General features: G+C 49.6%; 1 protein-coding gene and 1 long non-coding RNA gene across 5 annotated transcripts; one reads left to right on the forward strand and one right to left on the reverse strand.

The window, feature by feature from the left end:
• The first annotated feature begins 6,056 nt into the window (after positions 1-6,056).
• On the forward strand, positions 6,057-15,726 carry LOC116782039. 4 transcript variants are annotated; one of them, XR_004355087.1, is made up of 5 exons: positions 6,308-6,438; positions 6,649-7,014; positions 7,593-7,764; positions 11,297-11,409; positions 15,255-15,726. It is a non-coding gene; the product is annotated as an uncharacterized LOC116782039 (long non-coding RNA). The 4 variants fall into 4 exon arrangements; XR_004355085.1 differs by lacking the exons at positions 6,308-6,438; positions 7,593-7,764 and adding an exon at positions 6,057-6,247; XR_004355086.1 differs by lacking the exons at positions 7,593-7,764; positions 15,255-15,726 and adding an exon at positions 13,184-14,329 and having other exon boundaries at positions 6,309-6,438.
• Positions 15,727-20,765: 5,039 nt separating this feature from the next.
• On the reverse strand, positions 20,766-22,195 carry POU3F3 (POU class 3 homeobox 3). The gene has a single exon (XM_032678063.1). The coding sequence runs from the start codon at positions 22,141-22,143 to the stop codon at positions 20,824-20,826; it is 1,320 nt and encodes a 439-aa protein (XP_032533954.1). The 5' UTR covers positions 22,144-22,195; the 3' UTR covers positions 20,766-20,823.
• Between the last annotated feature and the right edge of the window lie 281 nt (positions 22,196-22,476).

Genomic DNA, 22,476 nt, shown 5'->3' on the forward strand with positions numbered 1-22,476 from the left:
GTGCTGTGACCACTTCCCTTGGGAGCCTGTTCCAGTACCCAATCATCCTCTTGATGAAAAACCTCTTCCTAATATGGAACTTGACCAAAAGGAAACGAGAAGAGGCCTGAATAACCTGGTTTGTTAAGCTGGGAAAATTTAAAAAAAAAAAAAAAAGGTGGAAGTCTGAGAAGATGCAAGCCAGCCACAAGAAATCAGCAAAAGCAGAAAACATTTCCTAGCTGTTGGAGTCACCAGTCTTGCTGTGGTGGAAAGTGAGCAGAAAGAGTCTAACTGCACTTAAGATTGAACCTGACGCACTGTTGAAAGCAAATCCATGTGTTTGTGATAAGAGGAGTTCCTGCTAGTCTGAGAAGTCTCTTTTAGTTTGGTGGGCCTAACTGTGGCTGAATATCTGAGGGAGAGGCTAAAAGCAGAGATTTGTGTGTGAAAGAAGACTGCAGGTCTCCAGCGTTTGGTAAATCTTTTCTCAGCTTCTCAATTCAAAACTATTGCTAGTTTGCAAAATATGAGATGAAACAGAAAGACACAAATCTTGAAAAAACTTTTCAAGTTGGAGCAATATTCTGAAGCCTGAGTCATGTAAAAGGAAGAACGTGGGTTTCCACGGAAAATTTAAAACATTTTTCTCAGGCTTGTCTGAATACTCAGCTGAACTTTACCATCTGAAATATTCAAACTCTGTATGTCCTAAACAGACATAAAGCCCCATTCACTATCTACCTACTAGCCAAACATCATCAAAAGTGAAAGCAAAGTGGCCTAGGATATTTGTCTATTCCCATTTCGTGTATGCGGTGTTGCTGTTTGCCAGTTTGAAGGTAAACCTACCAGCAGAGCTAAAGACTTCTTACAAGAGGCCATAGAATATTACCCATTGGCTTCACTGGGATCATAAATAAGAGTTCTTATAGCTGAGCAGGTGGATATTTTCATCTCTGTCCACTGGGTCCATCTGCTTCTACTGCTTCTCCAGTGAGGTCCTTGGAGTGACATTTTCAATAAAAGTGGCAGCCCCACTGCTCTTTCCCCCTAGATATGTTCTTCTGAAGGAAATGGTGCTTGGTTATTCTTCTGCTTCTGCCACTGCTAATCAACCATTCCCTGTGTCACTTTTTACTCCTGACACTCACCTGCTGCTCTCCATCTTGCACCATCGCTCTGGCAACTTGCTGGTTTCCATCCCAGTGCTTCAGGCTGACTCAGCCTAAGCTAACCTGAAGCTAAGTGTGACTCATCCCACCACCACCTGGCTCCAGCTTTGGGGTACGTATGTCTCTTCCACAACTGCCCAGCCCAGCAGCCCCCTTGCCTTCATACCTCCCAGGTCGTGGGGTCTCACTAACTGGAAAATGAGAGAAAAAAGTTGAGTTTATTATGGTGTAGATCTAACTCTCTACAAGCAGTGTATGCCAGCCATGGGTAAAGGAGTGTATTTCAACACAGTGCAACCACATTTAAAGGGTATTCCTAGATTGATTTTTGCCTGGTTTTGGTTTGAGTTTTAGAGGTCCTTGTTTTGTTTAATATCTGTCTCCTAGACTCATGTGGTTATGTAGAAAATATTTGAAAAAAAAAAGGAAGGTTCAATTCATCCTGTCATGAAAAAACTATAAGACCTCATGCTTCAGAGCAGCACTCCAGTCTGGATAGCCAATAAAGGGGTGCAAAAGTAAAAATGCATTTCAGTCGGCATCACTGTAAATTGATCAAATGAGCTGTAGGCCCGGATCAGTTTTTCTGAACCTGTCTGAGAGATGTATGTTTATTATGGGCAAAACACATTCACACTCAGAAATAACAGCTCCTCTTGACTAGTCCTGAGCCCTGAGCCACTGCTGAACGCAGCATGTTCTTGTCTGCAATGCCTACAGAGAGGTAGGACAGACCCACCTACCCTAACTTCAGCCATCTGAAGGTATGCTATAACGAAGCTAACTGCCTGTCTGCCTGCTAAAATCGACTGAGCAATGCAGGCAACTTCAAAAGGTGACTCATCCCTCGCTTTAATAGGTGCCTAAGCTGCCTGGCATGAATAGCTCTCCATCTTTCTCCATTGAATACAGAAGGAGCCCAGATTTGGCCTACACATTAACCAGTATATGGTTAAATTTAGTGAAGATAAATCCCATCTGCAGTTAGTGCTGGATCTGATAACTCAACAGCTAAAACCCCATTTGAAATGCAGGCACTGCTTTTAGAAATAGGTATCATAAACTTATTGATATCAGATGTTGTCCATAAATGGGCAGTTCTAAAGGGGGGCTGGAGCAGGGGGAGGGATAGTAACCCCTTGATTGTGAAATAACATGATTACTAAATGAATATGATTCTTCAGCAGGCTGTTTTTAATGTCAGGGTTGTGTTTCTAATGAAGGAAAACATGTTGTATCACTGATCCTTATCACGGTGTCCATGCTGTCTGCTATCAAGAGAAGGCAAGCTCTAAGCTCGAAACACAAGATCTCTCAGATTTTTATTCATACCTGCAGAAATAAAACCAGAAGGTTATTCTTTTTTAAAATCAAAATAGTCTCTGTGCAGTGTTTCTGATTCAAACCATATTGCTAGCAAGGTGGAACCTTGAAAACATTAAGATTTTTCTATGGTAAAAGTTAAAGATTAGAGGGCCCTGAGGAAACAGAACACATGGGCCAAAAGTTTGAAACCCAAATATTAAGGATAGTCAGCCAAGTCAAAACATTGGCATCTACATTAAGGAATTGTGAATTACAGAGGGACTGAGCACCCACTGAGTCTACTTATTCCCTAGCACTTCTGAAAACTACTCCAGTTTTAATTAAATACCTTCATGTGGATGAATGCTCCAATTTTGTACAAAGGAATACATGTGCTACTTGCTTTACTAGAAGAACCTCAAAAGGTTTTGGCCCCTTATCTTTCTACACTGAGATGGGAAGAACACTGAGAGATGTCTTTGATGCTGATAGAGAGTTTTTTCAGTTGGATCAGAACTAACCCCCTAGAAAACAAAACAAAACAAAACAAAAACAAGCAGCAAACAAACAAACAAACAGAAAAAACACCAAATAGGCCTATCACATAATTCACCAATGGCTCATCAAAAGAATTTTGAAGAAACAGAAACCTTCCACCACAACTTCAGCAAGTTCGGAATTTGAAGCTTGTGATAGGCTCACCCACATAAGTTGCACAGTAAAAGGTACCTTTGACATGCCATAGCTGATCCTGCCTGTGGCTCTCCTGGGGCTGACCTGAGAAATGCATTGCCTTGAGTTAGCTCAAGGAACTATTCCCATATTTCAAGTTTGAGAAAACTCACAACACTGAAGTAATTTCAAAACCAAAGCTTAACTCCTTCGAATAATAAAGAAAACACCAAGGTACTCTAGATTATATAATAAGAGAAAATAGGTGTCATATTTTAGGCTGAATTACGATCTTTATGTCCCATCCCAATAGAAACAAATTAATACCTGCTACTGTAGAGCTCAGAGTAAGTCTCCCTCACCAATGTCAGGAGGATCTTTCCTAAACTGGAAGTAGTGACAGCAAAATGTGCCATCTGCTGTCCTTCTGGATTTGCGCTCCTTGTGGAGTGAACAAGCATGAGGAATCTTCCATCTGAAAGACGCTGGGCAGCTGTCCTTCCACTACTCTTCATGTAAAAGTGGAGGAAAAGCTTTTCCTTTCTTAGTTTAAAAAATTCTCTCAGCTAAGATCAGTAATTTCTATTTCCCAATGCAACCACAAGCCTGGGCTTCTCTGCTGTTCCTGTCCTTTGCTGGACAGTATGGCTTTGGATAAGGCACAAAAGATTTGTCTATACGCACCTTCTCAATTCACAGTATTGCCAAACACAACATCAAGGATGCCAATTTTGCGGAAAGGCACTTGAAAGTTAAGTACTGAGACAACTAACTTTTAAGACATGTAAATCCTTCACTGGAACTATCCATAAACCTCTCTAGCCTAACTCTTCATAGATAGCTGATGAACTGGACTGTGTCTCATTTTTCGTGCCTACTCTGAGATATCCTAGCATGACTATTAGAGGTTTTCTACTGCCCATGAACCCAAAAATGCATTTTCTTTTCAGCGTAGACAGAAATTACCCTTCCTCTCAATCGTTGAATAAGAGGAGCATTTCCAGACCCAAAAAGGAAAGTCTGTTCCTCTCTGTGGATATGCACATCAGCATTTCTATTCTATAAAACCAGTTCAGTGATGGTATTCTGTTTAATTTTTATAATGTGAATGGATGTCAGTGGCACTCAGATATTTAATCTGCCAAAATCCCTTGGGCAGATGTAACCTGGCCATCTAAGTCACACAGGATTTGTCACATGCAGAAGTGACATCCAAGGGCATTGGACAACCTGGGTTGAAAAATACATCCAGTTTGAGTGGCCCATGAAAATACAGTTGTTTCTAGCCGAAGGCTACACTACCATTTTATGACTTCAAGTATGGACAGAAAGATTTCTGTGCTTCTTTGGGACTCCCTGCCAACATGTATGTACAGAAGACCTAAGTAAATACAGTAAAATGGTATGTGTATTTGAAGACTTAGCTTGTATTCCGTACCTGTAACAGAAATACAGAAGCAGAATAAAGAAAAACTTCAAACCTAAAGAAAAATTTCTATTCTGTTCAGCAGAAGTACCTATATTCTCTAATTCTAACTTGAGTCCTTACAGGTGGCAAGAGCTCTAACAAGGCAGGCACCTGTAGAGATTACCTGTGATCTTATATGAGCCCAAATGTCGAGGAGAGTCTCTGTTTCTTTTGGTTGCTCATGCCATGGGCCTGGGGTGAGCAGGCTCCTATCTGGGCAACTAATGCGGTGCTTAAACAGAACTGGGGTGATCAAGTCAGAAGCCTCCCATCTGGATATGGACAGAGGCATGGCTGAAGTGCTCTGTCAAAAGGGCAGCATCATAATTTAACCATAAAATCTAGCATGTGCTCAAAAATTTTGGAAACAGAAAGCTTTCTGGGATACTAAAGAAGCAGCAGAAATTTGGGGCCTGTAAGATGCAGCAGCTGTCTGGGGCCCTCTCTGACCTCCCAGAAAAGGGAAAGAGTCAAATGTTCTGGGTTGAGAGGGCCTCCTCCTTTCCATCCCCAACTCTGTCAGGCTCTTATGGGATTTATTCATTCCTCCTCCCTACCCTGCCCCCCTCCCAAAAAAACCAGTTACTCTACCAGTTCTTCACAGCTACAACGACATAATAAATAAAAATAACACCGCAGAAGCTGGGGGAAGCTCCTGAAGGATAATGCCCTGGTCGGGTTACAAAGCACCTTTCGGGCAGGTTTTATGCACAGGATCAGCGCCCTTCCTCATGCCAGGGGCACTTCCCAAGAGCGATCCCGCCCCAGCCCCTCTCTCCTCTGCCCTGGGCGGTGCGGCACGGCCCGGCCTCCGCCTCCCGTTAGATGGCGCTACAGACTTTACAACCACGTGTGTGGAGGGGAGGAAAAAAGAATAGTAATTTTAAAGAACCACTCTTATTGTCCGAAACGGGGGCAGCCGGCCCTGCAGAGGGATGGCCCTTTCCCGTGAGTAGCGCCCGAAGCCGCCTGCACCCTCACGGCAGCTGTCGGGGCTCGGCCCCTGGGGGTCCCCCAGGGCAAAACCAGGGGCAAGTGGGCTAGCGAGGGCCTGGCGTAGCCGTCCCTCCTACCGGGAGAAGATCCTGCAAGGCCCGGGGAGAGGGGGCCGGCCTGTTTCCAACCGGGAAGCTGGGCGAAATCCACGGGCAGTCTCTCGTCCCTCCTCCGCGTTATTTCTCCTTTCCAAAAAGCCGCTCATGGAATCTCCGCAGCCTGCCTGGGCTCTACTGGCTGGGTGTTTAATCAGTCCCTCTCCTTCCCCCCAGACACTTTTTATTCTTATTTGGAGTCCCACGTTTCCCCCCTTTGTAGAACCCCGCAAGTTTTCGGGCAGCCGGTCTGTGGCTGCTGCGGGGTCCACCGGAGCGGGGCTGCTCCAAGTGCACGGCTCGGCCCCTCGCACACAGAGGACAGGAGGGACTGGGGCGGTGTGTGAAGCCGCTGGTCGGCAACTCACTAAGCCCATGACAGACCCGCCAACGCTTCTTCCCCCAGTCCCCAGCCGAAAGGCGGCCGGGTGCCCTCAGCCCTGTCGCTGAGCATGTAAGGAGACCACCTTAAGAAGGGGTTAGGGCTGTCCCGGCGCAAAGGTCACCCCCGCACCCCACTCCCGTGCCTGCCGTCAGGCCATGAACTTTCCAGTGGGGTAAGTTCTCCTTTAAGAAAGCGAACTGTTCCTTATGCATATTTAAGACTGTTTGTCTGCAGCGCCCAGCTGACGCGGGGCTGGAGGCTCACAGTCAGGACCCGAGCTCTCGGGGACTAAATCATCCTAGTTTAAACGCACCCTCTGCCAGGGCTCCAGTTGGGAGCTCCTTGCCATTGCTCTAAACACATGTAAGTCAGAATGGGGGAGGAGGGGGTTGGGGAGCTGGGAGAAGGAGGAGGGGGGCTAAGTCTAGTTAGGGAGATGTGTAAGGTATTTTGGTCATTCCAATCACCGACGTCCGCTCCCAAAACCAACCAAACAAAAAATAAACAATTAAGCAAGAAATCTTATCCTTGGACTTATTAAATACTTTTTTATTATTATTATTTGTCGTCCAGCCTAGGGGTTCCTGCCTCCCCCTCAGCACGCCTGTAACCCTAAGGTAGCCGAGCGGTGGGGGTTCGAGGCTCCCTCCCTCCTTTTGCCCTTCACGAGAGCGCTTTTCTGGGCGCACAAGTGTGTGTGTGAGGAGCGGAGAGGAGCACCGAGAGGGTAAGTGAATCCCTTACTTCAGCCGGGGTGGGCAGGAGGAGACCTCTCACGTCACCCGAGGATCAGAGGGCTCCTTCGTCGCGCCGAAGGTGGGATCCCGAGCGGCCTCTTCAGCCTGCAGCGAGCTGGGGGAGCCTCTCGGGGATGCGACCGCCTTGGAAAAGCCCCCTCCATGGCTAGGCACCCTGCCACCTCCGCGCGTGTGTACTTCTGTAAGTGTGTGCGAAACGACCAAGTCTATGTGAAGGTCAGGCGGGCGAGCTCAAGTGGGAAGGAGCAACTTTCAGTGCTGTGCTCTTAGCGGTTTCCTGCCTTTTAAAGTGAACTTGTTCGAGTGTGCTATTCAAAATGTGGTTCAGTAGTTATGCCTTCAAATTAAGTTGCTTCTCGGTCCTCATCGGGAAAAGCAGACGTGTCCTCAATTGTATAGTATATATATATAAAAAAATCTACTAGGTACTTTATGGTTCCATCTGGAGAAATTAAAAAGCCCAGAGCTGTAATGTTTATTCTTACATAGTTTACAAAAAACGGGGGAAATGTGTGAGACACATGTCTCCAAATATAACCAAAGTGCTTTCCCTTCTGGTTAAAAAGTTGCATGCGAATGTTTTCATTTTAGCACTCTCTGCCACCTGTACTTCTCAGGGAAACTTTTCTTGGGGTTAGTGGTGAAGTACCAATAGTACTTATTAATTAATTAATTATTATTATGGCTGCTGAATTGACTTAAAGTGCTTTGAAGGCCAAACTAATCCATGTTAATCAGTTAAAATTAATTGTGTTTCAGCTGTTATTTTAAGCAGTTTCAAAGAGAGAGGCGAGGAGGCTATGTATGGGTTGTAGGACAGGGGCGTGATCCGGAGACCCTTCCCAGCCCATGGCACCGAGCCCATGTTTCAGAAGTTTGCTTTTGGCTTGCGAAACAGGCGCAACGTTGTCCCGCCTCGCGTGACACAAAGGTACGAGAGGAAACTTGGGTGACAAACACCTCCTTCTCCCACCGAAAGCTGCAAAGGTTAAGGGAGTCCCAGGCTTAGGAGCGCAGCCCCGGAGGGAAGTTTCCCCTTTGGAATTAACATTGCAGGGAGGGCACCGGCTTCGCTGTGCCGTCTTTGCTTGGCCGCTTTGCTCAGGGCTTTTTTGTTGCCGACGGAGACGAGGAGGCAGCGGTGGGCAGCGAGGCTGAAGGGCTCTGCAGAGCCCTCTCGCGGGGGGGGTGGGGTGGGGTGGGGGTGGCTGCAACCCGTGCCCGGGAAAGTACGGGGGGAAAGAAGAAAAAAGGCCCCCGACGGGACAAGAGGCAGCTGGGCCGGGCTCTATGCGTGCCAGGGAAGCCAGAGGGGCAGCCGCAGGACTGAGGGCAGGAAAAACCAGGACGGGCAGGCAGGTAGCCGAGAGAGATGCCAGAGGGGATGGTCATCCCCTGCCCTGCCACTCTCAGACCTAGGTGGCGGGAGTGCCGGGCTCAGGGGGGTGGCGGCTGGGAAAGCTGGGGAAGAGTAAGGCCAGGGAGAGGAGTTGAGAGAGTAGAGCAAAGTCTGGGAAAGACCCCGCGGGTAATGTGCAGGGGGGAGGCCGCAGGGCCGCCGTTTGGCCAGCTGGTCGCAGGGCTGCCCCTGTTTGCCCAGTGCGGCGGCTGCCGGGGAGTATCCCCTCCACGACGGGTGGAATGCGAAAGTGGAGTGGGACTGGCTCAGGTAGACCGGGCAAAGACGGGGGTCGACCCGTCGGAGCTGGGGTACGCGCACCGACTGCTCACACCCTCAGTGGGAGCTGGTAGCAGGGAGGGGCTGGAGCCCAGCTGCCCCTCTCTTGCCAGGGAAACGATCTTTTCCACAGCGATAACGACCCTCTTTCACAAAGTTAGGGGCAGGAGAGAGGGAGAACCAGCAGTTCTTCCCAGGCTGAGCGCCGCACTCGCGCCTTGCCTGCCCCTCGGTCTCCGGCGGCCCCGGGGGGACGAGCCTGTCCCGGGGGACACTAGACGTCACCAAGGATTTCTTGTCCTCAGAAACTTACACTTCACAAAAGTGAAGCTCTTCCCCGATCCAGCCTTCAATGTGTATTTTGTTTTGTTTTGTTTCTTTGTTTGTTTTTAATGCCAGTCTGCAGAATGGCAATTGGAAAACCTCTATGCCCACTCTTTCTCTCTGGAATTGGGTTGCTGGGATTTTTTTTGCTATTTGATTTTTTTTTCCTTTTCTTTTCCCACTCCAGCTCCTTCTCAAAGATGCCCTTCCTTTCTCTCTCTCTTTTTTTTCTCCCTTCATCCCATCCCAAAAGCTCAGCTTTTGCTTAAGACAAAAGGACAAGGAAAAAACCAAACAACTCAACCCCTATACATGCAAACAGACCTTTCTTGGAGAGAATTAAAACAAACAAAAAACTTCTACCTGCAACAGAAGAGAGGGTACAAAATTTCACACACACGCACACGCACACACCGGTCCCGTATCGAATACAGCTGTAATTAATTAAAAATTGAGGGAAGAGATGTGTTTTCCACGTGGGAACATAGTAACTAAGGTGCAATGGGTGGTCGGGTAGGCAGGACACGTCGTTCCTGCTCATCACGCGTGGAATCGTTTCCTTCAGCTGGGATGGGTGCTTGTGCAGATCTCGTAGAGGTGCAGGAGACAAATCCTCGGCTCTCGTATACCACAAAAGCACGATGCGTTGGATGAAACATACGTATTAATCAACTTTCTCCCTCTCCCTCCCTAGTTTTACTTGTTTCTCTTGGTTGCGGGACCTAGATGGTCAAAAACAAACAAAAGCACTTGCGTTTGTGTCGGCACTTTGTCGTCGGGGCAGCACACGCGCGTTAGATTATTGCCAGGGATTTATTTGCATGCAGCTGCAAACCCACAAGCCGGCTGCTGACCGCTGCGCATAAAGGGCTGCCGGGGCCGGCCCCTGCCCGGCCGCTGCGGCTCCCGGCGGGAGCACGGCCCGGGGGCCGGGGTGAGGGGAGGATTTGGGAGTGGGTTTGCTCCCAGCACGGCCTGGGGGGTGGTCACAGAGCCGGCAGCAGCAGGGTCCCCAGCGCAGCCAGAGGCTGCAGGTGCGGGGGATGGGGGGGAGTCGGGGGCAGCCCCGGCCCGCAGCTCCCCTCCCCTCCACCCCAAAGGCAGCCGCAGCTCCCGCTGGCCTTGATCACAAACACATCCGGGAAAAGCTTTTCCCTAATGCATATGTCCCGGGAAAAAAAAAGAATCGGTGGCGGATCCTCGGGATTTCCCAGAGCTATTTTCAGTGCTTTGAAAATTGCAGTAATGTCGATGTTCTTCCCCCACCCCCCTTCTCCCCTCTCTTCGGCCCAGTAATGTTTGGCAGCCTTCGACGAGGGAGCTCTTAACCTTTGAAGCAAAGACTTTAGGTTCAAACTACCTCCTTCACTACCCCTGTAACCCTCCCCTCTCCCCACATACAGGCACATTGCGAGGATGGATTTGGCGGCATCTGGGATCTGCCTCCTCAGGCCTCCCCTCTGCCTCAGGCTATGCCACTAGGTCTCCATCTTCTCCCGAAGACACAGGTGAAGGCGCAGGGTTCCCAGAGCTTGAACTTGCTCCCCTCTGAGTGCAGCGGGAGCAAAATCTGCCCCTGAAGCGGGAAAGGATGGGGTCAAACCAACCCCTGCATACTTGGGGGGAGGGTGTCTCTTCGTCCCTCTGCTCCGACGGCCAGCATAGGACTGTAGGAGAAAGGGGAAGATGAAACTCGGTTTGGGGAACTTAATTATTTTGGCAGAGGAAAGAGATGTTCCCGCTCCAGGCAGGCTTCTTCGGCTGCGCGTGAGCAAGGGGGCTGCTCCGGGCTTTTCTGCCAAAACAGGGGGCTACAGAGCAGGAGCTACTAGGCAGGGAGGGCAAGGCCGGGAGGGCCCCTCCATGGGGAAAACCGTTCCGGTAGGGCGAAGCTGGAAGGACAATGAAGACACACAGACACACACACACACACACACAGGGACACGTTCGCCCTCCTCCTCCCTCACATCCCCGCGGCGGTGCATGGGGATGTCGCGCTGCCCCTTGGCCACGCCGCGCCACCGGGAGGGGGTGAAACCCTCCCGCCTGCTGACAGGCCAGGGGGGGCGGGCAGGGCTGGGGCGGTCGGAGGGCAGCTCACCCCGCCGGGCCGCCCTGTCTAACGCGGAGTCCCCCGGGTGCAGCCCGGTCTCTGGAGGGACACGGCTGGGCTGCGCAGGCACAGGAGCGCTCATCCCCCTTACTCCCCTGCAGAGCACAGAGGGGGTGTCTCCAACCCCATTCCCTCCAGAAACTGGGGAATAGGAGGCTGGGGGTGCTTGCGCAAACTGGGATACGCCTCTGGGCTACAGCGGGCAGCGCTTGTGGGGAGCGGGTCAGTAACACGAGTGGCCAGGAAAAGCGCGGGGAAAAGCAGGAGGGGATGAAACCATTCGCAGGCTTCTTGCGGATAGGTGGTGTGTTGTCATCTTTGTTTTGGTTCTGTTGTTTTGTTTTCCAGGAGATTGGGACAATAGCTGGAGTGGATTATGCATTCCCGTAGGCGAGACTTCCCTATATGAGCTTCAGGATGCAGTTGGAAGCTCGGGAACAAAGCGGGCATCGAATGTCAAGGTAACTGGTCCCCTTCCTTTGTTTATGCTATTGTTAATGACGGGGCTCACTCAGCCCTGGCCTCAGCCGTGCCGTATGGCATTAATATGGACTTGAGAGAATAGGCAGGGCAATTAAAAAACAAACCCCAAACCCAGAACAGCAGCAGCATCCAGCCCAAGACCAGTTCTTCAGGTAAAACATGACTCTTCTGAGCTGCTGACAATGATATTGTCATCTCGCCTAGTATTCACAGAAATACACATACCGTTTGAAAGATTAAACGTATCTGTATCCATCATTAACACCAAGGGGAGACACTGTAACCCTGTTCTTCAGTCCCAAATCAAAAGCGAAAGGGTATTACCTTCAAATACCCACTATTACAGCATGAGGGGATTCTCATAATGATAAAAAAATTAAAATAAAAAAATCTAACAAAATTATTCTTTTAATCATGATTATCTAAAAGCAGCAGAAACCTGAGTGTTTATTGACTCATTTTTCTTCTTCTCGAGGTAGTGGATGGTATTTAAAGTTCAACATTTCACACATCTCCTTGTTTAGTTTAATTTCCTCGACAATCTAGCAATTTCAGCAAACTGAGTTAAAAATTTTGGTACACATCTGATTATGGATCTGCACAAAATAGAGAGGGCAGCAGAACTGGAGAGAAGGTGTTTTGTTATTTTAGGAAGAGAAAGGAGTGTGGATTTGCATGTTTGTGAGGATGCATATGTGTGTGAGAGAGAAACAAATCTAGAGCTTTGCACCTTACATGTGGTCTGTAGCTTTAGTGTGGATGCTGGAACAAATATCTATTACAGTTCTCTGAGAAATGTCCCACTTGGGCAGACAGACCTCTGTTTTGAATGAGAGCTCCAGGAGATGAACGAAATGTATGTTACTCCAGAACAATTCTTTACCAACTCATTTTTTTTTTAGAAAGATTAATTTCAGCTCTGCTATTCTGGGCCCATTTCCTGTCGAGGAAGGGATATAATAATGATCAATGCCCAGCACTTCTCATATCTTTTGTACTTAGTAAATATTTGCAATGTCTTGAACGTGGAGGGGAGGTGAAGAGATGAGCTCAAACTCAGCTTCAGAAGAACCTCACTGTACTCACACAGAGGCAGGAAAAATCCAAACAAGCAAACCAACCTTTCAGAAGACCCTCTAGTCCACAGCTCCCTTACAGCTATGCACTTACTTTTTGTATTTTATCTGCCTGCTTGGTGAAGCGGTCTAAAAACCTCAGGCTACCTGTTTTTTTGTGGCCAGCTCAGGGTGTGCATTAGTACTCCAGTTGAAAGTGGAGCCTGGAGTTGTTGAGCAAACAGTTCCTGCTCGACTGTAGCGTGAACTGAATGCTGTATAGTCAGCTATATGGAGCGGTGACAGGGAAGTAGCACCAAGCATTTCCAAAACTACTAACAAAATGTTACTATATATAAAATGTTTATATAGCTCATGTTCCCTCAAGTTGTTTAAATTTCAGTTTGATGCACATAAATATAGCAGCCATACCACGTTCCCCATTAGCCAGTCCCCGCTTTTTTAAATCAATTCATTTCAATTTGAAAGAATGGCCCCATACGCAAGACAGTCAACAACCCTTTGACTTTCTCCACTCAGTGTGGACCTCAGGAAGAAATAGCATCTATCTTTGTCATTTCACATGCTATTACAGTGCCTTGACATTGTTTTTTAAGAGCAGGCCTACTACCAGTGAGGGTAACAGTCCCCAGCTGGTTCCCCTTTTCTAATCCATTTCCCCCCTTTTCCTTTTGAGAAAAAATAGTTCTGCTGAGCCCCCAGGTCTGGACTTTGGGGAGCGTGGCACAGTGGTCTGATATAAAAGCACTGTCTCTGTGGGTAGAAACTCTCCTGTGTACCATGAGGCTTGCAAGAAAGGCAGCGAGGGGACATTTGGAGTAACCATGCATCTGGCATCAAGCGACAATTCACTTCACGCTACCGCAGAGGAGTTTGTTCCCAAACCAAATACTTTGTGGTGCTCAGTGCTGGTGTCAAATTGGTTTGAACTGTCCCAAGTCTAAAATAAAGACTTCCACTGTGGTATACCAGTGAGCTTTCCTTGCTAAAACTTCCCTGCTTGTGCTGAAGGTATAGAGCTGATGTAATACCGTCTTTTCCCTCCACGGATGGGCGCAATAGGAAAAGTTCAGAAAAGTTCTGTTTATCTTTTTTCTCCTTGTAGTTGAAGAAATGCAAGCTATCAGAAACAAGCCTAAGTTTGAAGGTACAGTTTTCAACATGTGAGTTGGAAACATATGCACTGGCACTATTCAACCGATCTGTAAGGGCTGTGCTCGAATTTTGGCTTTTAATCTCAACTCTGTTAGAGAGAGATGCAAAATGGAATGGAATCTGATTATTTATGCTGTAGCCTTGTGATACATATCCTATAACCATTGGAGAGAGAAGCAAAACACTTTGCTAAAACTTTGGGTGAACCTGAGTTTCAAGGGGATTCTAGTCTTCACAGGTTCTTACTTCACTGCCTTTCTTCCCTTAGTATTTGTTATGTGGGATTTTTTTCTGCTGTTCTACGTTTTAAAGTGAGTAGAGACTAAATCCTGCTGAGAGAGTGAGCTCCCTCCACCACAGACTCACGTTTGGAAAATGCCTTCCCCTTTTGACTGCCCCCCTTCAAATCATCCTCTCCCTTTCAGGGCAGAAAAGAAAACTTTAAAAGAGAAAGAGAGAAGTGGGAGTGGGGAGGACAGGGGAACCCCTGATTCCTCAGTGATCTGCACAGCTCCGACAGACCTACAAGTTCCCCTTCACCTCTGCCAGACAAGTCCCGTCGGAGAAAAAACCCCATGCCTGAACTTTTAGCGTGGCTTGGGGTTTATACAATTCTGGCTCCATTTCAGAAATCTCGAAAGGGGGAAAAAAAATAACAAACACCAAACCCAACAACAACAACAACCAAAAAAAAAAAAAAAAAAAAAAAAACAAACACAGGGAAAAGAAAGTTTGGATTTAACTCTTTGTTGCTAAAACCCCCACCACAACCAAACCAAACCCCCAGTCATTAGCAAAAGCGAACAGCGTCACTGGCAGCCGGTGCCCGGTCCCGAGGCGGCCCTCCCCGCCACACAACGCCGATGGCCGGCAGGGAGAGGCAGCCCCAACCCTGACTGCCAAGCACCTTGGGTGCAGCCGAGCCCCGGAGCTCCCCCCGCTGCCCCGCGGAGGGGGCAGCACTCCCTCCGAACATTGTGGGGGAAGACAGCCCCGCCTGGGATCTGCGGGGCTGGCAGGGAAGTTTTTGGTACTGCTAAAGGCATATATACACACACATACACATATATCTATCTATATCATACACATACATCTTTATATATAGATTTATATGTAGGTGTCTAGTCTATGTTTAAATTATTCTATCTATACACACAGTCCTCCCCTGATGAGGTCATTCTCCCATATATACGAGACTGGGTGCATGGTGCCAGAATTTAACTCCAAGATCTTATCTCTGGAGATCTGAAAGCAATCTAAAGTAAATGTTAGCAGAAGGGGAAATAAATTTTGGAGAGAAACATTCAACAAGGTGTCCCTGAAGCCTTTTCCCCCGCCCTCCCCAGCCGATGTACCCACGCACTTTATGCCAAAGAGAGCCATTTCGGAGCAAGGGACTCCTGCTTCAGAGCAAGGACAGGCTGCACCCCGCGTCGTGGATCTCTGCCTGGCTGGGGCTGCACCTTGACAATTTTAATCTCCTCTTCCCTTTCCCGAGCGATGCTCTCCTCTCTAATGCGCTAATTTGCTGCAGCTTATTTATTTTATTTTTTCCCCTGTGGCTCCAAATGTCTTAATGTTTTTGATTTCAGGAAACTCAAAACGGAAGGAGGGATGCTACTTGAAAGTGTGCCTCAAAAAAAAAGGTTTCGCTTTACAGCCATCAGTAGCACCAGGAGACAGCTCCATTAAAAAAGTAGTTTTCCACTGCTCTTGAAAAGCCGTTATTTTTTACATCGCTTTTAGGAAGATAGATTAACAAAACATCACATTTCAAGCCACTCTGATCTGTAATTAAATGGAGGAGCCCGTTTGTATTCTCCTATGGCTTTTACAGAAGTTGCAGTGATCCAAAGTCAGGTTGCTGTGTCAGAGTGGCATTTTTATTAATGAGAATACAAAAAGCTTGCATATTCTTAGCCCGGCTTGAATTTAGTTGCTAAGCAACCGCTGTATGGTAATTCATCCGCGAAATTTAAATCTTGGAGAAAGGATCCTGCGTTTTGCTGAATGGTCGCCACGAGGAAAACAACTTGTGGGACCCGCGGCAGCTGCCGCCGCGCCACCGCGCCGCCCGCCCGCCGGTTCCCCCGGGCCGCCCGCCGCCCCGGGACGGCCCACGGGGAGGGAGCGCAGCCGGGCACCGGCGGCCGCCCCGTCGGCGCTGCCCCGGACCGGCGTCCCACGGGTAGGGAAACGCGGCGCCAGCGTTTCCCCGCGCGTGGCGCGGCCCGGGCCCGGCCGCAGCCTCCCGGTTCGAGAGGGGTGGGGACGAGGCAGGTCCCAGCGCGGCCCCGGGGGCGAGGCCACGTGGGCACCTCCGCGGACCTGGCTGCTCCTTTGGTGTCGGGGAGGACGGGATGGGCGGCGAACCTTCCCCCGCTCGGCCTTCACCCCTCAGCTTTTTGTGTCGCCAAAGCCTCTCAACCAAAGAACTCCCTACTGCTGTGTCATTGACACTGCGGGGCCGCTCGCCCTCCTCTCCTCTCGCTCCCGCCGCCTATTGAGCGCTGCGCCCGCTCCATTGTGCCAAACTGCAACTGAAAACACCGATGGGGCAATAATCACCTCCCTGCATCTCCTCCACTTGCTCCATCCATCCATCCATCCCTCTCGCCACAGGCGACCAAGCTCCTCGCCGAACCTGGCTTTAGCAAAATGGGTCCCTGTCCTCAAGCGCTTGCCCCGCGCCTGCCTCCGAGGCCGGGACTTGTTGCATCCCTTTTAGAGTTGTATTAGTTACCCTGGAGCACAAGCAAACTAAAGTACATGTGGGGAAGAAGTTCACGCCTACAGTTTGGTCCTGCAGCCTGCCAGTTACAGAGGTAATTTTTACACTCGCTTTCAAATCGGAACGAGCATCTCTGCACCTCAGAAAGGTATCCCTGTATAAATATATAGAAGTATCGATTTTGCTGTAGCTTGAAGATGTTGATCATTTATTACAAAAATAAACGAATAAATACAACAATATATTGTTGCTTTCAACAGGATAAATATTTTACAAATATATAATTTAAAAAAACAAATTTAATTGTTAAAATTATTTAAAATAGTACACTTATTGATAAAATTATCAATAGTATATACTGCATTTCATATTAGAACCAATTATTCTCTAAACGTTCCATTTAAAACCATTCATACAAAACAAATTATGAGCATCGTAATGTGCAAACACGAGTCACTACAGTAAAGCAAAGGGTTCTGTAAAGATCACTTTCTGATAGGAACCTCTGCATTTTAAAATCAAAGTAGAGGTCTTTGCTAAATTTCGGAAAATACACAGACCAACAGCAGTGAGATGACTATTTTGAATACACCTGAAAATGATTTATTGTGTACAGACTCGACGGGGGAAGGATAGGATGTGAGAAGACTGGGGCGTAGTAAAGGATCACAGAATATGAAAATGTAAACTATAAATAATCACATCTCGGAATTACCCAGTCTGAGCAAACATAACTTTGTAAAACATTTGGCTTTCCTTTAGGTAGAAGAAAAAAAAAAGACTAAGGAAAATGATGCCGACTCCGTTACGAAGCACAGAACACTGATATTATAAATGAATACAATTACTAAATTCATTAAGAGATCTGGCGATATATAACAATATTTTCATTATTTACACGTGTAACAATATAACCCTTAGCGCAAACCCTCTCATTTATTATCTACCTCTTGCTATCTCAGAGACTCACAACCCTGAAATTCCTAAATACATTCAAAGGATTCAGTTTCTCGGGGGCGGGGGAGGGGGCGGAGGGGCGGCGGGGGGTAGCGCCCATGGCTTCACTTTTTGTGCATAACAAGTCCACGGAACGGGCACATTTTGCCAGTCCCTTCGACCACACGTTACTCCTCCAGCCTAACCCCTAGCTTTTCGGAGGCAGCAACCCGCAAAGGTTGCCTTTTAATAGAAACCAGCGTGAAGCCTAACGTTAGCTCTTTGTTGCCATCCAAATCGAGTAACCAAATACCGCTCCGAAATTTAAATAGACGTTCTCCGCGGCTAATAAAATCGCTCCCCTTCGTGTGTGAAAACAGGATCCCACCTGACGTGTCGGTGGTACCCGGCCCCCGGAGGGGGGCCCGGCCGGCCCGCCTGCCCGCCAGCCCCCGCCCGACCCTTTTTCCCTACCCAGCAGCAAAATCAGCTAGCAGCTTCTGCTAAAACGAACAAAAGAAAGAGCGTCCTTTACCCTTTCGGGTTCTCTTTCCCTTTGTTGGTTTGGCTTCTCCCCACCCCGCTTTTTTTCCTCCGTGTCAGTAGGGCCTTTTGGATTTCACAAATCAAACCGACGGTGATATTTACTACGAGCTGGTGTTAAAATAACGCATCCCGGTGCCCGGCTCTCAGGTTGGCTTTGATTTATGGAGTGACACAAGGCCTATCTGAAAGGAAGAAATGCTTGTTGTTCTTGCAGCAGTTTTCTGGGGGGTTTAACCCCTGCCTCAACAGCACTCAGAGAAGCAAGGCGAGGGAGGGGGTGCGGAGGAGGGAAGGAAGAGGAAGGTGAGGAAGGAGCCCAGGGGCGAGCTGGATCATAAAAGAACACCTTATTCTCCAGCAGACTATCAGTGGGGGCAGGTAGATGCATTAGATGCAGCTCTCTACTTCCCATAACCTCCCCGCTGCAAAATGAAGAGAGTTGAGACGGTCATTCACTTGTCTCTATATTGCAATAAATTATAGTGGGTAAGTATGAGAGGTCAGCTAGTGCATCTATTGGCATCTCCAACATTACTGACACGCGTGTGTTTGCAAAGATGGCATGGCAGCGCTATGGCAGAGTGGAGGAGAAAACTAGGCTACACCACTTCACACCCCATAGAAAAACCCTAAAACAACAACAACAGCCACAGCAACAGCAACAACAGAAATGGTGAACTAGGCAGACAGCACGTAGGATATTGAAAGTATTGTTCTATATATTCAGTCAGAAAAAAAAAAGAACGTACCTTTTCCTTAAATTATAAAGATAAATTAAATACAAATATTAATACATACATAAAATGCATAAAAATAAATTATAGTTTAGCCCCCCTTCCCCTTCTTTGCCCCCCCAAGCCTCAGTTTGGAAAACGAGGAAACAAGACTGAACTTTTGGAAACATCCCTCTCAGCACCGGCCACGCGGGACCAGAGGACACGCTCAGGTATCACCCGCGCCCAAGTGCCAGCCTAAACTGAGCCGACACAGCCCTTTGTGGGAGAAGGTGGCCTTTGGTGATCTCTAGTCTCGCCGTCCTTCCCGGTGACACAGGGTCTCCGGGTTGATGGAAGGGGCCGCGGACACGGGCTCGGAGGAGGGGCGGGCAGGGGGTGAGCCCCGCGCCGGGCCGGCAGCTGCAGGGGTGCGATGGGGGCACTGCCGGCGAGCACAGGGCCGTGCGGCCGGCAGATCGGACCCTCGGTATTTCTCTCCCTTCAGCAGTATATCCCTTCAGAGAACCTTTTTTTTTTTTTTTTTTTGACATGTTTATGCATCAGACACAGACTATTTCATTCTAACAAATTTATTTTCTCAATCAGCTCTTACGGAATCACTACTCAAATTAAATTACAATCAAATTATCACATCAAAAGATACCCTTATTACCTAACAACTGTCCATATTTTCATTTCATTTTGATTTGTGCTCGTCTGAAAAAAACACGTAATACAAGATCTGGGGAAAAAATAAATTACCGTTTTGCAGCAGTTCATAGGTATTCTGAATAAAATATTAAAAGAAGTCATTTAATGAAAATATAAAGCAAATTTTTTTTTAGATCAACAACGGATCTAACAATTCTATATTGCCGTCTTTTTGAAAAGTCTGTTTATTAAAACCTACCAAAAACACTGCTTGGAAATGGCAGTATTATATAATCACATCCACAGCACCCATTCAATCAAAGTTGGCAACGGATTTAGGAGAGGAGAAGTTCAGATAAGTGCAGCTGCAGATGCTCAGTCCTTCTAAATCCCTTTATCTGAATCAGTCCAGAAATAAAAAATAAAAATATTAATAAAAAAAATATTAGCAGTGGATTTTTTTTTTTATGACTCTTCCATGATGATTGGCAGCCGTCAGGAATAGGACTTTGACAGCCCTAAATTATTTCCCTTTCTCTCGCTGGTTCCCTTAATTCATGCAAAGTCCTTCTACAGAGCTCGAACTTTAGGTACCAACAACATCTCCTTCTCCCACGCTCCCCCCGGCGTCTGTCCCTCCCACCTTTCTCCTAAGGGTCAGTTTTATCGGCGTGCGGGCATTTATTTCCATATTTTGTTCTATAGCTATACCTATATATATAGATAAATATATATATATGTATTTGCTTCCCTATTCAGCCTGCTTGTTTTCAGTGCTGTGTGCATATTTTTTTCTTCCTGGAAAAAGTGGCCCGTTTCATTTTGCAGAACGTATAGATATATAGATATATATGTTTTCAGAGTGGATGTCTGCCTTGCACCAAAATTCTACGGTTTGGCCAAGAAAAACAGGGTGCTGGAATGCAGCAGGCACCCTCTGATTAACCAAATTATTTTGCTTCTGCTTCCCTTTTTTGGATTGCTCCCATTGAAAAAAAAAATAAAAAAAGAGGGAGAGAGAAAGGAGAAAAAAAAGTTTCCGTGATTCATAGAAGAGAGCCCTTTTGGGGATAGGGGGAAGAGTGCTAGGAGGGGGGGGGGGAGGAGGGGAGAGAAGAGGCGCAGACAGTGGTGGTCCTTGCTGCGAGAGGGGTATAATTTGGGAAAAAAATAAAAACAAAATAAAATTTAAAAAAAATCCCAAGCCCACCCACTCAAGCCCTCTTCCCACAACCAACCAACCCCCCGGCACATCTGCAGTTTTGGTGCATTACGCATCTCCACCCCGTTTTCCCAACACGGTCTAAACGCTCTCGCTCGGATCGACCTTCTCCACCGCTCCCTATTGGTATCGATCTTATATATATATAGATGCACGCATATATCCATATATATATAAACACAAGCAGTCTGAACGAGCCTGGATCGTGTGTGTGTGTGTGCGCGCATGTGTGTGTGTGTGTCTGTGTGAGCGTGCGGCTGTGCGCGGCGGTGCCGGTGCCGGTGGCGGTGCCGGCGGCGGTGCCCGGCCCGGCCCGGCCCGCGCTGCCCCCGCGCTCCCCGGCCCGCCCGCGGTGCCCCTCACTGCACGCTGGTCTGCAGTCCGTGGTGAGGGGGCGGCGTGTCGGAGTTGACGGTGCCGACCTGGGAGTAGACATCGTCGGGGGTCTGCTGCTGGATCCCCGGGGGGGTCATCCGTTTCTCTTTCTGCCTCCGATTGCAAAACCAAACCCTGACCACCTCCTTCTCCAGCTGCAGGCTGTCCGCTAGGTTCGTAATCTCCTGGGCAGAGGGCTTGGGGCATTTCAGAAAGTGGCTCTCCAAGGCCCCCTTGACACTCACCTCGATGGAGGTCCGCTTCTTCCTCTTCCTGCCCTGGGCGGCGATCTTGTCGATGCTGGTGGGGCTGCCAGTGGAGGAGTCGGCTTCCTCCAGCCACTTGTTCAACAAAGGCTTCAGCTTGCACATGTTCTTGAAGCTGAGCTGCAGGGCCTCGAAGCGGCAGATGGTGGTCTGCGAGAAGACGTTGCCGTAGAGGGTGCCCAGCGCCAGCCCCACATCGGCCTGGGTGAAGCCCAGTTTAATCCGCCGCTGCTTGAACTGCTTGGCGAACTGCTCCAGGTCGTCGGAGGTCGGCGTGTCCTCGTCTGAGTGCGGGTCGTGGCTGTTGACGCCGCCGTGGTGCGGCGGGTGGTGCCCGGGGTGCTGGTGGTGGTGGTGGTGGTGATGCCCGGGGTGCTCGCCCAGCTCCGGCGTCTCGCCGCGCACCAGCCCCGGGTGCACCAGGCTCTGCCCGCCGGGGGGGGGACTCAACATGCCGTTCACCGTGAAGCCCCCGGGCTGCGAGTAGAGGAGCGACTGCTGCTGCTGCTGCCCGCCGGCCATGGAGGGCAGGTGGGCGGCCGCCGCCGCCCCCCAGGCCGCCGGGTGCCCCTGGTGCGGGGGGCCCAGGTGGGGCGGCCGGTGGTGCAGCGCCGCGCCCGAGTGCAGGTCGTCGCGCCCGCCGCTGCCCTTGACGTCGGGCGGCGGCGGCGGCTGCTGGGGGCTGCCCGTCATGCCCACGGGGCTGCCGGACCAGGGCGAGCCCGCTTCGGCGGCGGCGGCGGCGGCGGCGGCGGCGGCGGCGGCGGCGTGGGGCAGGGCTGTCACCCACTGGTGGGCATGGCTCAGCATATGGCCGCCGTTGCTGGCGGCCATGGCGCCCGGCATGAAGTCGCTCTGGACCATCTTGGCCGCCGGGTCGCCGCGGTAGCCGCCCGCCACCGAGGTGACGGCCACGCTCCCCGGCTGCATGCCACCGCCGCCGCCGCCGCCGCCGCCGCCCGAGTCCGCGTGGACGATGGAGCCGGCCGCCAGGATGCCGTTGCCGGGGAGGTAGGGGTTAGAGGTGGCCGCGGCCATCCCGCGCCCGCTGCCCGCCGCTCTCCCCCGCCGCGCCGCAGCCGCCGCTGCGCCGCCGCCGCCGGCTGCCGGGCGCCCGGCGAGAGCGCCCTTGCCCCGCGCTGCCGGGGCCGCTGCCGGGGCCGCCGCCCGCGCCGCCGCCGCCGCCGCCTTCCCAGCCTCGCCGGGGCGCCGGGGCGCGGGGTTCACCTGCTAGCGCTCCGCGGCGCGCTCTCCTCCGCTCGTCCGCCGGCCGTCCTGCCTCCGCTCCGCGGCGCGCTCGTTGCGGTCGCCGGCTCTCGCTTCGCCTTTTATATTTTTTTAAGCCTTTCTTTTTTTTTTTCCCCAAAAAAA

Source organism: Chiroxiphia lanceolata, chromosome 2 (genome assembly GCF_009829145.1).
Source record: "Chiroxiphia lanceolata isolate bChiLan1 chromosome 2, bChiLan1.pri, whole genome shotgun sequence".
In the NCBI taxonomy this organism is placed as follows: Eukaryota; Metazoa; Chordata; class Aves; order Passeriformes; family Pipridae; genus Chiroxiphia; species Chiroxiphia lanceolata.

Coding starts and splice junctions, on each gene's coding strand:
- POU3F3 (XM_032678063.1), bottom strand. CDS start 22,143: ATGGCCGCGGCCACCTCTAACCCCTACCTCCCCGGCAACGGCATCCTG.